Source organism: Orcinus orca, chromosome X (genome assembly GCF_937001465.1).
Source record: "Orcinus orca chromosome X, mOrcOrc1.1, whole genome shotgun sequence".
Lineage (NCBI taxonomy): Eukaryota > Metazoa > Chordata > Mammalia > Artiodactyla > Delphinidae > Orcinus > Orcinus orca.
The window spans coordinates 47120352-47134598 of record NC_064580.1 but is presented as its reverse complement, the minus strand read 5'-3'; the positions used below and the strand labels follow the sequence as shown (position 1 = coordinate 47134598).

The 14247-nt window shown below is 46.5% G+C and overlaps 1 protein-coding gene and 1 long non-coding RNA gene across 2 annotated transcripts in view; both read right to left on the bottom strand.

Moving 5' to 3' along the window:
• LOC125963005 (uncharacterized) overlaps positions 1 to 14247 on the bottom strand; it is a 406444-nt gene that overhangs the window by 30977 nt on the left and 361220 nt on the right. The window lies entirely within an intron of this gene.
• RIBC1 (RIB43A domain with coiled-coils 1) lies at positions 8 to 14219 on the bottom strand. The gene is given in 8 exon segments (XM_004286293.3): positions 8 to 349; positions 444 to 838; positions 1280 to 1398; positions 5503 to 5756; positions 5758 to 5845; positions 6049 to 6130; positions 7746 to 7862; positions 13942 to 14219. Coding segments are annotated over 8 exon segments (1227 nt in total). The 5' UTR covers positions 14026 to 14219; the 3' UTR covers positions 8 to 261.

Here is a 14247-nt window from a genome sequence, read left to right as displayed (position 1 = left end):
TGGGGAAGAAAGGTGAATGGGTGAAGACTCTGACAGGGTTGCATGCTCAGAGCCCAGGGGTGGGGCGGGAAAGGCAGTACCTCACACCTTTTGTGTCCTATTACAACACGTGGCCTTGATTTTAGTGAATAAATTTATTACCTAGGGTCAAAGGTGGGGGTGCTGGCTCAGCTCTCCCACTGGGAAATGGATCATCTTCCTCTCTTGACTCAGCCTCTGTGAGCTTGATTGATGGAGGAGGGAGAGATGACCATCCAGAGCTCAGCGGCTGCTGGTGTTGAATTGCAAGTGATATTGGGCTGTAGGTTGATTGGTGTAGATTATTGAATTCAGATAGAAATCCAGAGGCCTCAGGTGATGAGCCTTCCCTCTCTCCCTGGCCCTTGCCATCCGTCTCCACCCTCCCTTGGCATTCATCCCTGCTGCCACCCCCTAGAACTCACTGGTCTTTTTGCTCCTTAGCCAGCTGCTGGTTGAAGGAGCCTAGTACCCTCCGAAATTCAGCACACAGCTCCCTCTCCTGCTCTTCTAGCTCCATTGCTGCCTGGGCCAAGCACATGGGCTGGCTTTCCCATTTGGTATCCAGTGCTTGTTCGGTCTGGCGCTGTGCCTCCTTTTCATGGTGTTGCACCTCCTGTACTTTCCTGATGGCAGCTCTCTGCTCTAGAACCACGCCCTTCCAGCAATAGGGCAGGACCCTGTGGGGAGCCATAGGGTTTTGGGCGACCTGGGGGTTCTCAGTCAGTACTTCACTTGTGATCTGGTTTTGGTTCTCCATGAGGTTGTCCTCCTGTTGGTGCTGATGCTCACGGCGCTGCTGCTTAGCCATCTTAGCTACCTGGTGGGGCCCCCGAATGTGAGCATTTGGATGCCCAACCTCAGGGAACTCTCAGTCACAGGGGAGGGGGAGACATGGCCCTACTCTCCTCCATCTCAGGGAGAGAAGGAACAGATACTGCATGGCCTTTGAGTGACTTAAGGTGGGGGAAGGGGTGAAATGGGCAGGGAACTCCCCTGCCCTCTGGAAGCCCTTAGACTAAGAGGCTGGGGAAGGGAGGGCAGTGTTCTGTTCTCAGGTCATCCTGAGTCTGGAGGTGGGGAAGGGGACCGTCTGCCCTAAGAGGGCCCTTGGGTGAAGGGGGAAATCCTCAGGTAGATGAGAGGGCTGGTGTTGATTCAAGAAGGGTTGTGAGGGGAAAGATGTGGCTGAGGTTCCCCAGGACTTTGTTCAGGGGACTGGGGAGAGCCGGGTGCACTGGATGGCTCTGGCCATACGTACCTGGGCCTTGTTGGCGTTGGCCATGGCAGACATTATGGCCTTGTGGCAGCAGTCCTCCAGCTTGGCCAGCTGGGTGGCCTGCAAGTCCATGGCTAGGCGCAGCTGTTCACTGAGCATATCTACACAGAGAAATATGGTCAGGGCACTGTACTGGCTTGCTGCATTTCTGGTTCACTCATTCAGCCATTTGTTCAGCAAGCTTTGTGGATGTATGTGTATGTATGTTTCGGAAGGGGGTAATGTCCTCATTGGAGGGATGTGTGGAAGGAGGTACTCTTTGGGGCCAGGGATAACCAAAGTGACAGCAACAAGAATTTCTCAGGTCCCTCACTGAAAGATGCCTCCAATGGACCAGAGTCTCAATGCAGCTCTGTTGCTTCTGGGCTGTGTGACCTTGGGGAAATCATTTCATCTCTGAGCCTCAGTCTAAGGGCCATGTGTTGGGTTCTGAGGATACCAATGAATTAGATCCTGTCCTCAGAGAGTTCCTTGTCTAATGGAGGAGATGGATCAAATGTAGATCATCATACCACAATGTGGTAAGGGCAATGACAGAGATGTATGTAGGGCATTAAGAGAGCTTTGGGTGAGAGGAAGGCTTCCAGGAGGAGGTGATCCTTGAAATACATGTTGCATATAGTCAGAAAGGGCAAAGGGCATTCCAGGCTGCAAGCACAGCATGAGCAAATGTATTGAAACTTTGCTTCAATCCAGCCACACCAGTCTCCTTGCTGTTTCTAGAACATGCCAGACGTTCCTGCCTCAGGGATTTGCAATAAACGTTGCTCTTGTCTCATGCTCTTTTGCCTCCCTCAGGTCTTTGCTCAAATGTTACCGCCTCAGTGAGGCCTTCTGTCTCTCCTACCTAAAATTGCCACCTGCCTGCCCCCAACATTTATCCTCCTTCTCTGATTTATTTTTCTCCCTAGCATTTGTCACCATCCAATATACCCTACATTTTACTTAATTATTTTTGTCTATTGCCTGTCTCTCTCCTCACTAGAAGGTAACCCTTGTGAAAGCAGGGATTTTTGTCTGTTTTATCCACTACCATGCCCTAGCACCTGCATCAGAGCCTGGCACATAGTGGGTGCTCAGTAAATATTTATCAAATGAATGAAGGAAGCCAAGAAACAGCATGGTCTGTATCTTAAATTACAAATAGTCTGCTCTTCCTAGAGCATAAAATGCAAGTGACTAGGGAGCTCTACAGGGGCCAGACTAAGGACTAAAAACTTGACCCTGAAGGTGGTGGGGAACATGGAAGGATTTTAAGTAAGGGGGGTGACACAGATCTGCATTTTAGAAAGCTCCTTTTGGTGGCCAGTATAGAGGACAGTCAGGCTGGTGGGAGACAGTTGATGTAGGGAAGCCATCTTGGAGGCTAAGGCAGTAGGCCAGTTGGGAGGGCTCAAACCAGGCCAGTGATGGAAAGGATGGAGGGGAAATATATGGAGGTTACATCAGCAGTACTTGATGGATTGGATGAGGGAGTAAGGGAGAAGAAAGACTTGGATGCTTTCCAGGGTCCTGGCTGGGATGACTCCATGCATCGTGTGGCCACCACTGGAACTAGAGGATACAGAATTTAGAGCAGGTTAGGGAGCACTGATGAATTGTTTAGGAAGCTGAGTTGGAGGTGGTCCGCAGGCACCTGGATATCTGATTCTGCAGGTAAAGAGTCCTCAGCACAGAGGTGGCGACATTTTAGCTGAAACCAGAATGAGGACCGAGGGTGCCTGAGGCAAGTATGCAGGGTAAGGAGTGCGCCAGGGACAGAGTCTCAAGAAGGAAGAAGTAGAAGGAAGAGGAATCCATAAAGGGCAGACAGAGGAGGAATGATCGGAGAGCTACAAGCAGAATGTGCTGTCACAGAAGCCAAGGAAGAGAGAGGTTCAAGAAGGAAGATGTGATCATAGTCAAGTGTAGCAAGAAAGTCCCAGTCAAGGAGAAAAGACTGAACAGAGCCTCTTGTACCTGATAACACAAAGGGCATTGATTTTAGTAAGAGCAGTGTCAGTGAAGTTGTGTGGGGAGAAATGAAATCTCAGGGGTTGAGGTGTGACTGGAAAGTTCAGAAGGAAAGAGCAAGTGGAAGCAGATTTTTCAGAAAGTATGGTTGTAAAGGAAAACAGCTAGCTCACAGCATCTAGAGGAATCACAGAGTGGAGGGAGACTTTTGTTTTTTTCCTAAGAAGGGTTAGACACAAGCATGCTTACAGCCTTCACAGAAGGGGCCAGTGGAAGGGCAAGTGTTGAGAACCCAGCGGGGAGTACCTAAGGGAGCACAGCCTGTGTGGGAGGCAGGGGGAATGGGGTCCAGAGCATAGGTTGAGGGGTTGGCTCTGGAGAGGCACAGGGACACAGATTTCAGAGACTGGAGGGCGGGGGAAGGGAGGATAGGGGTGCCTTGTTTCATTTCACTCTTCGTAGCAACCCAGAGAGGAAAGATAAGCCCCATTTTTCAGATGAGGTCCAGAGGTGAAGTAAAATGCCCAAGGTTACACAGCCAGCAAGTAGTAAGTTGGGATTTGAATCCGGATCTCTCGAGGAATCAGCCCATGCTCCTTCCATGACATTACACAGACTCTCTCCCAGCATTCTGCTGTCCCTGTTGCCTTGCTCTACCTTCTCGTAAACCTGCCTGCTGCCATTGGGCAGCTGGCCCCTGGTTCCACTGCAACTGTTCTGACAAAAATCACCAAATACTCCTAATTTCCAAATCTCATTTACCAAATCTCATTTTCAAGTCTCATTCTTTTCCTATCTGAACCTCTCTGGGGCATTTGACGTTATTGATGACTCCCTCTCTGAAACTTCTCCCTTGGCCTCTGAGTTCCCAGTTTCTCATGGTGACTGACAGCAAGTGTGGCATAGCAGTCAAGAGTGCAGGCTCTGGAGCCAGCCTGCCTGAGTTCACTTCCCGCACTTCCCGCCTCCATCACCCACTAGCTGTATGATTTTGGGCAAGTTATTTAACATCTCTGTTCTTCAGTTTCCTTCACCGAAGATAGGGATACTACTAGTACTTGCCTCATAGGGTTGTCGTGAGGATAAATTGAGTTAATACATGGTAGAAAGCTTGACACAGTGTCTGGTACACAGTAAGTGCTCAGCAAAGGTTAGTTCTTCCTTTTGCTACCTGCTCTGCCTAGAATGACCTTTTCTCATTCCCACTCTCTACCTTGCCGAAATTGTACCCAACTTTCCCAAACTGCTTCCTGACAGCGGGCCTGTGCAAACCCCCTACCCTGCCTCCTTTCCTTTGTGAGAACTGACCACTCCCATATTGATGTTTCCTCCGTGTCCTATATATACTTCTATCACAGTATCGCTCATAGTACCTAACGCAGCGTTAAAGTATAGATATGTGCTGGTAAATGACTTGTGCATGTATCTTTTCCTCTTACTCTACACTGATTTTCTGGAAGGCATGGTTCTGTGGGTTCCTGGAGGGTAGGGTGCCTTTCTTGTTTACTTTGGTCAATTGTTCATTCAACAATGATTTATTGAGCTCCTGACACTGTGGCAGACAATGTACTAGGCAACTGGGATATAGGGGTGGAAATGAGATATGTGGTTCATCTTCAGTGAGCTGACATTTTGGAGAGAAGACAGACATTCCACAAATACTTTCAGATACTTAGTTACCTCTGTGATAAGCGGTATAACAGAACAGGGTGCTATAACAGGGGTGGTTTTAAAGGTGAGCAGTGTGAGTAGATAAGAGATGGTCCTTGCCTGTGAAAGGCTTACTCTAATGGAAAAGGGGGACATAGCCACAGATGTCATAGTAATATTGATAATAGCTACTGGTTATTGAGCACTGACGCTTGTGCTTTACTTACAGTATCTCATTTCATTCTCATACGAGCTCTTTGTGGTATGGATTCATTTCCTCATTTTAAAGATAAGGAAACTGAAGCACAGAGAGGAAAATTCATTTGCCCAAACCAGCTAGTAAGCAGCAGAGCCATTAGGTTTGTCTTCACTGTGCTGCCTCCAGGTAATGGAGTGCCAGGCTGATTGGGGATCAGTGGCTATACTGTCAGTTGATGAAGGAAGTCAGGGAGGTTGGGGCCTGCTCAGTCTAACCTTTCAGCATCAGCCCCTATGGGTAACTGGACCTCCCCACACAGTTCTGGTCTTCTGGGTGCTGTATCCAGCTCAGGATGACTCCCCACTAGGCCTCAGGTCACAGCCTGGAGGGCCCCGCTGCTTACCTGCACAGTTCTCCTCAACTCTGGCTTGCTGTTGCTCTTGCAGCGGCTTCTCCAGGCTGTGCATGAACTCTTCCTGCTGCATTCTCAGGCATATGGCCCTGTCCAAATCTTCCCCAGAGAAGCACTGCAGGCTGGTTGGGCCCCAGTGGGGATCATTGTCACCAAGATGAGCTGGAAACTCCCTCCAGAGTCGGTCTGAATCCCAAAAGTCAAGTTCACGCCTTTTCTTGAGCTGCTGCTTCTGCTTCCGAAACTTGCATTTTCTTGGCCAGCCGACCTGTCCGTTCTGCCTGTTCCTTCTGTAGTATCTGAGCCACCACATCATATTGCACCTGGTTGGTACCTGGGGGTGGTGGGTAGGGGCATGGAGAAGGCCCCACGGGAGGGACAGAGCCCACTCAGCACAGCCACTGTTCCCAAAGGTCAATCTGGTTTGTCTTACCACACCCCAGGCCTCAGGCCCCACTCCGAAGCAGAACTGCCCTGCCTTATCCCACTCGGCCCTTGCTTTTCTTCTTTGGCTGGTCCCTGGCCTTGGGCTTTTACCATAAGCTGCCACCTTGCTCTGCTTTTTTGCCTTCCTAAGCTTTTTCTCTTCCACCTGGCTGTTCAGGGCTTCAGCATCCACCTGATCCCAAAGAAATGAGTTAAATCAAGGTACGGGCCCAGCAGTGGGCTTCGAATGCTCTAACATAGACTGCTCAGAATTTACGTGCTTCAAAATCCTCCTATAGGATCTCCAGTACCTACTGGATAATGTTCTACCATCTCAGCATGATTTGTAAGTCCCTCAGTGGTCTATCCTCTTCCTCTGTCTCCAGCCTCATCTCACCCTCTTCCCCTCTCCCACCCTCAGAAGCTCTGCTTACAGTTCCCTGCACATCTTAGGCTGTTTCATACTGATAGCCTTTGCTCCAGCATCTCCCTCCACTTGGAACACTTTCCTCCCCTCTTTACCCAAACTCCTATTCATCCCTTAAGACCAGCTCAGACTTCACTTTCCTGACCCCTCCAGCAGGTGCTACTCCTATAGAATCTAAGGCCCACTGCCCACACTATAATGAAGTTTGCCTCTATTGATTATCTCCTACACCAGACTGTGAGCCTGCTAATGCCAGAGACTGGGCCTTAGTCAGCTTTGTATCCCTACTGCCCAACCCAGTGCTTGGCACAGAGCAGGCCCTGAGGAAACGCTTACCAACTAGATCTCGGTCACACCACTCATCCACCCAGCCAGCAATCTATTTTTTCTTAAACTGTCAATATTTTCTCTTTATTTTGATTATAATTCATTTAAAACATTTCAAAATAGTGCAAAAGGGAATACAGTTTAGTGAAGAGTAAGTGTCCCTCCCATCTCTGTCCCTCAGGCTGGTTAACAGTTTCTTTCTTTTAAATATATTTATTTATTTTATTATTTATTTGGCTGCACTGGGTCTTAGTTGCAGCACGCAGGATCTTCGTTGCAGTATATGGGATCTTTTAGTTGTGGCATGCGGGATCTATTTCCTTGACCAGGGATCGAACCCCGGCCCCCTGCATTGGGAGCACAGAGTCTTAGCCACTGGACCACCAGGGAACAGTTAACAGTTTCTTATGTAGCCTTCCAGAAAGAGTTTAGGCATATGCATGCAATACCAAATATTCTTTTTTCTTTTTTAATATATTTATTTATTTATTTATGGCTGACAAAATATTGGCTATTGGGTCTTCGTTGCTGGGCGTGAGCTTTCTCTAGTTATGGCGAGTGGGGGCTACTCTTCATTGCATCTTGTTGTGGAGCATGGGCTCTAGAGCACAGGCTCAGTAGCTGTGGCACATGGGCTTAGTTGCTCCGCGGCATGTGGGATCTTCCCGGATCAGGGCTCAAACCCATGTCCCCTCCATTGGCAGGCAGATTCTTAACCACTGCGCCACCAGGGAAGCCCCCAAATATTCTTTATAGACTTCTTTCGGCTCCATTTGCCTGTCTCTTGAGAACCAGGCCACTTGGCCCAGAGCTGACTGGAGAAGTCAGCTGTCACTGGCTCCTCTAACCCCAGTCTCTTCCCCTGCACCCCCAGTCCCCTTTCCCAGGCTCTTCCCACACGTGGGGGTGAGTGCCTTTTCACCCTCCTCCTTCCTTTCTAGCCCTACAGTCTGCTTGAATCAGGGAGGGGCTGTGATGGGCACTGCTATGTTCCTCTCCAGGTGTAAGAGTGAGGTGGCCCCTGGTCCAGAGAAAGTCCTTGCTGCCCACTCACCCGCATTTCTCTGGTCCACACATTGAAGAATTGGCTCTGTTGCTCCTTGTCTTGATTTCTTCTAGCCTCTATGGCTGCCACCTCCTTGGGATGTGGTGGTGGGTCTACCTTATACATCTGGAGCAAGAGTGAGGTGAATGGCCAATCAGTGCTAACCATCCTCCTTGACTACACCCCCACCCCCATTCCATTCTCCCCACAGTATCTTACCAGTTATTGATTCCTACTGATTTTACTTCCTGACATATTTCATATCTGTGTTCTCCATCTCTGCTGTCACCACCCTAATTCAGGCCTCACAAGCTGGTGCCAGACAGTATTCCCAGGAGCCTTACTGGCCTCCCTTGCTCTAGTGTTATGCTCTCTACCTCTTTCTCTGCCTTGGCTACCAAAGTGATTTTTCTGAAAGCAAATCTGACCATGGCACGCCTCAGCTTAAAACCCTTAAAGGCAGCTTTAAAGCAAATGGTTCCCCAGTGTTTACAAGATAAAGTCCAACCCCCTTTGCCAGATTTATGAGTCTTCATGATCTGACCCCTGCTCACCTTTCCAAGTCTCAAACTCATTTACAACATCCCTTTTACATTATGTTCTACTTAGTTTTCCCCGTTTCAGTAAATGCCACCACCACTCCCCCTTTATTTTTATTACTTATTCTCCAGTCAAATGAAAGGCTAGAGGGCTTAAATTTGCCTGTGTTCCTTCATGTTTTGGGAGGCCCAGTTCTGGCACGTGAGCCAGCCAAAGCCACAGCCCAAACCACTTCTGCTAACTTAAATCTGATCAAGTCTTGCACCTGCTTAAAATCCTCCACTGGCTTCCTACTGCACTTACAATCAGATCCAAACTCCTTACTGTGGGCTTTCAAGATCTGGTTCCTGCACACCTCTCCAGTTCATCTCATGCCTCCCTATCCCTTGCTTACGGTGCTCCAGGCACACTGGCTTCCTATCAAGTCCTCCAACACTACAACTGTTCCCACCTCAGGGCCTTTGTACACCATGTTCCTTTGTTTGGAACACCATTCTTCAACTCCTTGTATAACTAGTTCCAGTCTCTCTCTCTCTCTCTCTTTTAACCATTTTGTAACTAAAATATTTGATGTATACAGGAGAATATATATATAAGCCATATGTAAGTTAGGAAGCATGATAAAAGAGACCCATGAACCAACTCCCCAACTTAAGAAATAGTGAATGATCAATACTATTGAAGGGTCTTATGTCTCTCCTCCCTCATCCTTACCCTAAGAGATAACCACTATCCAAAATGTTACCATTCCCTTACTAATATGCATTAATGTACTGTGTGTGCGTAACTCCCTGAACAATATTTTAAAACATTTTCTTGTCTCAGAATTTTATGGAATATCACACAGTATGCATTCTTCTGCATCTTGCTTTTTTCACCCATGTTCATTCTATCATTTAACAAATATTTATGGAGTACCTACTGTCAGATGATCCTTTAAGCATTTGGGAGACATCAAGGAGCAAAAGTGACAAAAATCTGAGTCCTTGTGAAAGTTACTTTCTAGTGGGGAGTACATTAAATAGTTTGTAAGAAGATAATAAGTGCTTCAGGAAAAAATATAGAGCAGGATAAAGGGAATTGGAAGTGCCAAGGAAGTGGGGGGCGTGTTGCAATTTTAAATATGGACATCAGGGGAGGCATAACTGAGAAGGTAATATTTGAGCAAATACTTGAAGAAGGTGAGAGAGTCTCCTATACAGATAACTAGGAGAGCACTGCAGGCCGAGGGAACAAGTGCAAAGGCCTTAAGGTGGACAGAAGAGGCACACGTTCAAGGGGACAGCAGGGAGGCAAGGAGGAGTGGGAAATGACATTAGAGAGATTGGGTGGGGGGGTGCAGAGCATGTAGGACTTTATAGACCATTGTAAAGGCTGCGGCTTCTACTCTGAGAGAAATGGGCAGCCATTGGAGGATTTTGAGCAGTGGGAGTGATGTGTCCTGTCTTTGATTTTTAAAGGATCTTTCTGGCTGCTCTGTTAAGAAGAGACTGGAGGGGAGGGGAGGCAAGACTAGAGGCAGGGAGACCAGACAGGAGGCTATTACAGTCGTTCAGGCAAGAGATGATGATGACTCACACCAGGTTGTTAGCAGTGGATGTAGCAAGAAGTGGTCAGATTCTGGATATATTTTGAAGGCAGAGCCAACAGAACTTCCTGATGGGTTGGATGTGCTGTGAGAGAGCAGTGTTAAGAATGACTTGAAGGATTTTGGCTGGGGCAGTCAGAGGAGTTGCTATCAACTGAATAGTCTGTGTGGGGAGAACAGAATGGGATGAGGATCTGGAGATCAGTTTCGAAGTGTTGAGTTTGAGAGGTCGATTAGATACCCACTGATAGCATACATATAGTATGGTAAATTTTGTTATTGTTCAAAAAGATTTGCTGTTGGGAATTCCCTGGTGGTCCAGTGGTTAGGACTCTGTGCTTCCACTGCACGGGACACAGGTTAGATCCCTTGTTCCCTCGTTGGGAATTAAGATCCCAGAAGCCCCATGTGGCCAAAAAAAAAAAAAAAAAAAATTGCTGTTCCTCCTTACAGAAGGATTCTATATCCTTATCTTATTGTCCTCAAGGTTAGCCACATGATCTGCTTTGCCCTCTGCAATGTGAGAATTGACATGTGCCATTCCCAAGCAGAACTAAGAGCCATTACATTATAGCCACTTTCTCTCTTCACTCTCTGCTGTGGGACCGGCAATGTCCCAGGTGAGCGCTGCCCCTTCAGCCTCAGTCCTGGAGTGATGACAGAGCAGAGATGTAGCCAACCCACAGTGGACAAGAAGCAGGAGTGAGAAATCTTTGTTTTTATGAACTGCTGAGACTTAAAAAAACATTTTTTAAGAGTTTATCTGAGCAAAAAACAAACCGGGCAGTGCCAAACCAGAAGTGGTTAAGAAGAGTTCAGGGAAAGATCTTTAAAGAGAAGAGATGGAAAGCAAGGAAATTATTTGATTGGCTATAGCTGAAGCGCTTGCTTTATTTGAGAAAGCCTAGGTGGCTGTTTGGATTGGTTGTCCTTAGGTTTTTTTTTTTTTAAACAGTTTTTAAAAAATGATTTTATTATTCTGCTTCTGTATAGCAAGACCTTACCTAACTGGAATTTAGTTAACCAGCAACCTCACCCACCCATAACATAGCTTGAAACTAAAAATAAACAAAAATAGATCACTTAAGGCTTTCTCAGGGCCTGTGTCAGAAACAATTTGTTCTTATGTAGCACATATTTTTACTAAGCTTTATATAGCCTATGATTTTCTTTTTTTTATTGTCATCACAGTTAACATTTACTGAGTATTTACTGTAAACATGCAATTATAAGCATGTTGTATTAGTAACTCATTTATTAGGTTGCACCATATAAAAATGCTGATATTTGACTATTTTTGACCTACTAGTATTCTTCTTAATATTTCTATGAAGTAGATATTATTTTTTTTCACAACTCACACACACACACGTTTAAACAGTTTTTTAAAGGTTACTTTCCATTTACAGTTATCACAAAATATTGGCTATATTCCCCATGTTGTACAATACATCCTTGTGCCTATCTTACACCCAGTAGTTTGTACCTCCCACTCTCTCACCCCTATATTGCCCCTACCCCTCACTGGTAACCACTAGTTTGTTCTCAATGTCTGTAAGTCTGCTTCTTTTATGTCATATTTACTAGTTTGTTGTATTTATTAGCTTCCACATATAGCTGCTGAGATTTTGAGGTTGTTTGTCACCTCAGCATAATTTAGCCCATCCTGACTGATATAAGGAATTTAAAGCTATGAGGCAGTGAGAGATCTCTAAGGGACTGTAGATAGTTAAGAATGCCTCAGGGGAGACAGGGAGAGGAGGAGCCAGCACTGGAGGCTAAGGAGTGGCCAGTGAGGTGGGAGAAAAAATGGGAATGCCTGAGAAGCCAAGTGAAGAAAGTGCTTTTGGGAGGAGAGAGTGGGCAACCGATGATGGGTTAAGTAAGATGAAGACTGAGAACTGACTAATTTGAAGGGGAGGGTTGCTGATGACCTTGATTAGAACATTTTTGGTGGGGCCTGACTGAACTGGGTTCAAGAGAGACTAGGACTCTAGTCAAACAACCCAGCAGCACAAACAACCCAGTTTATTTATTTTTTAATTGCAAGAGGAAAAGAGAAAGAACTTGTAGATTAAAAGAGACATATATACAGGTGGAAAAGTTTCCCTAGCATATACCTAGGAGCGGAAGTGCTGGATCATAGGGCATAAGCCTATTTAAACTTTACGAGATAATGTTGTTTTCCAAGGAGATTGTACCAATTTATACTTTCACTATAGTGTATAAAAACTCTAGCCACTCCACATCCTCAGCAACACTGGATATTACAGACTTTTTAATTTTTGCCAACTTGTGGGTATAAAATTATAATTATCAGTTTTAATTGGAATTTTCCTTATTGCTAATGAGGTTGCAACATCTTTTCATGTGTGTTTTGTCCATTTTTCTTTCTCTTCTGTGAAGTGCCCATTCATATCTTTTGCTCATTCAAAAAAATCAGTTTGTCCTTTTCCTATTAATTTTAGGAGTTCCTTTTGTATTCTACACACTAATCATTTCTTAGTTTACCTGTGGCAAATATCTCCAATTTGTGGCTTGTCTTTTCACTTTATTATTATTTTATAATAATTTTATGGTAACAGTTGATACACACAAAAGAATATGGTTAACACATGTAAGTTATGAAGTATAACAACAAAATGAACACCTGTGAACCCTCCACAGAACCCAGAAAATAGAACAGTATCAATACTTTAGAAGCTTTCTGTGTGCACTTACCATCTTTTCACTTTATGTTGTAATTTGGAGGAATTTGAATGTAGTCAAATTTACCAATCTTTTCCTTTAAGCTCAAAAGTTTTTATTATTTAAGAAATCCCCTGAGGTCATAAAGATATTCTCCTATATATTCTTCTAAAATTTCTAAAGTTTTGCTTTTCTCATTTAAGTTTTTAATCTATTTGGGAATTGCATTTTGTATATGGTGTGAGAAGTAGGGATCCAATTTGATTTTTTTCCCCCCAAGCTCCATTTCATCTTAAATGGAACAGTAGTTCCTGTCAATTATATGAGATTGCTGTCCTTTGGTCATTTTATCCCCTCAGCCTGATCATGACTGTTTCTCCCAACTAAACTTCATTTACTAGATTGCATCAACCAAGCTTTCTCACTTTCCTGGACTTGTCCTAAGACTTTAAGACTCTTCCCAGCCTCCAGACATCATTTAAAAAATAGTTACAGGAATGGCTGTGGCAGCCACCAGACCCTTTTCATGTCTAAGTCTAAGCACCAATGCCAGCCTACTCATTCCATCTGTCACCACAATATAAGGTCACACTGAAGGGGAAGATTCCACAGACAGCCTCTTGGACTGCTAAGGCCATGGCTTAGTAAAAAGCAGGTATAAAGTGATGGGGGATGAGGGGATGGAGGAGAGGGATAGAAACATGGGAAACAGAGGGGAAGGGACAGAAAGGGCAGAGTCAGGGGCAGAGGCAGAAGAGAGGAAGGAGGGCAACAGGGCGGTTGATAGGGGTGGAGGGCAGAGAGAGAAGAGGAAGGGAGGAAGCAAGGGACGGCAGAGGGGGATGGAGAGGAGGGAATGAGATGGGGGTGAGGCATGGAGAGAGAGAGATGAAGTGGGGAGAAGGGAAGAAGGATAGAGGTGGAGAGCATTGGCTTAGGGACCCTGACTCCCAGGGGTTCACACAAAATATCTTTCTCAGCAAGGAGTCCCAATTTTGAAGCTCCAGGTTGGGTCTAGCATCAGGTCCAAGACTATAGCAGCTATAGCGGCAGTCTCTGAACTCTGCTTGGAGAAACAGGAGGGAGGCGGGGGATAGGGACAGTACCTCTGGCCATAGTTTTCCCCAGCCCGTATCCCAGTCGCTCCAGAGTATCCTCATCTCCATCCACGCCCCATCCCCCTTCACACCCCATCCCACCTATAACCCCACCCCACTCCACTTCCAACCCTACTCCACCCTCAGCAAGATCTGAACTCTAACACGGAATCCTCCCGCTGGCCCCTCCTTCTTGTACAGCCCTCCGCTCCCTGGGGTCCTTCCAATTCCCGACCCCGTTCTTGTTTGAGCCTTCCCGCCGGCCAGGCAAAAGCCGCAGCCGAGCTCCCACCTTCCTCTTGCCCTGGAGGGCATAATCCTGCTGTGACTCCTGGCTTGTCTCCGCAAGGATCTGCTCCTTCAGGTTTTCCCTCATCCCAACAGCTGCAGATTCCTCCCGGCCCCGCCTGCCTCCTCCAAGACTATGTTGGGTGTAGCGGCGGTTTGCGTTGCCGTGCGACGAGAAAGTGGGGAGGAGCCCAAACGCCTGTCGTAACCTCGCGCCCTGGTAACGGATCTAGAAAACCTCCACGTCAGCCCGAAGGCCCCGCCCGCGCCGGAAGCCGAAAATCCCGTTAGGCCTGGACTTATTATCGCG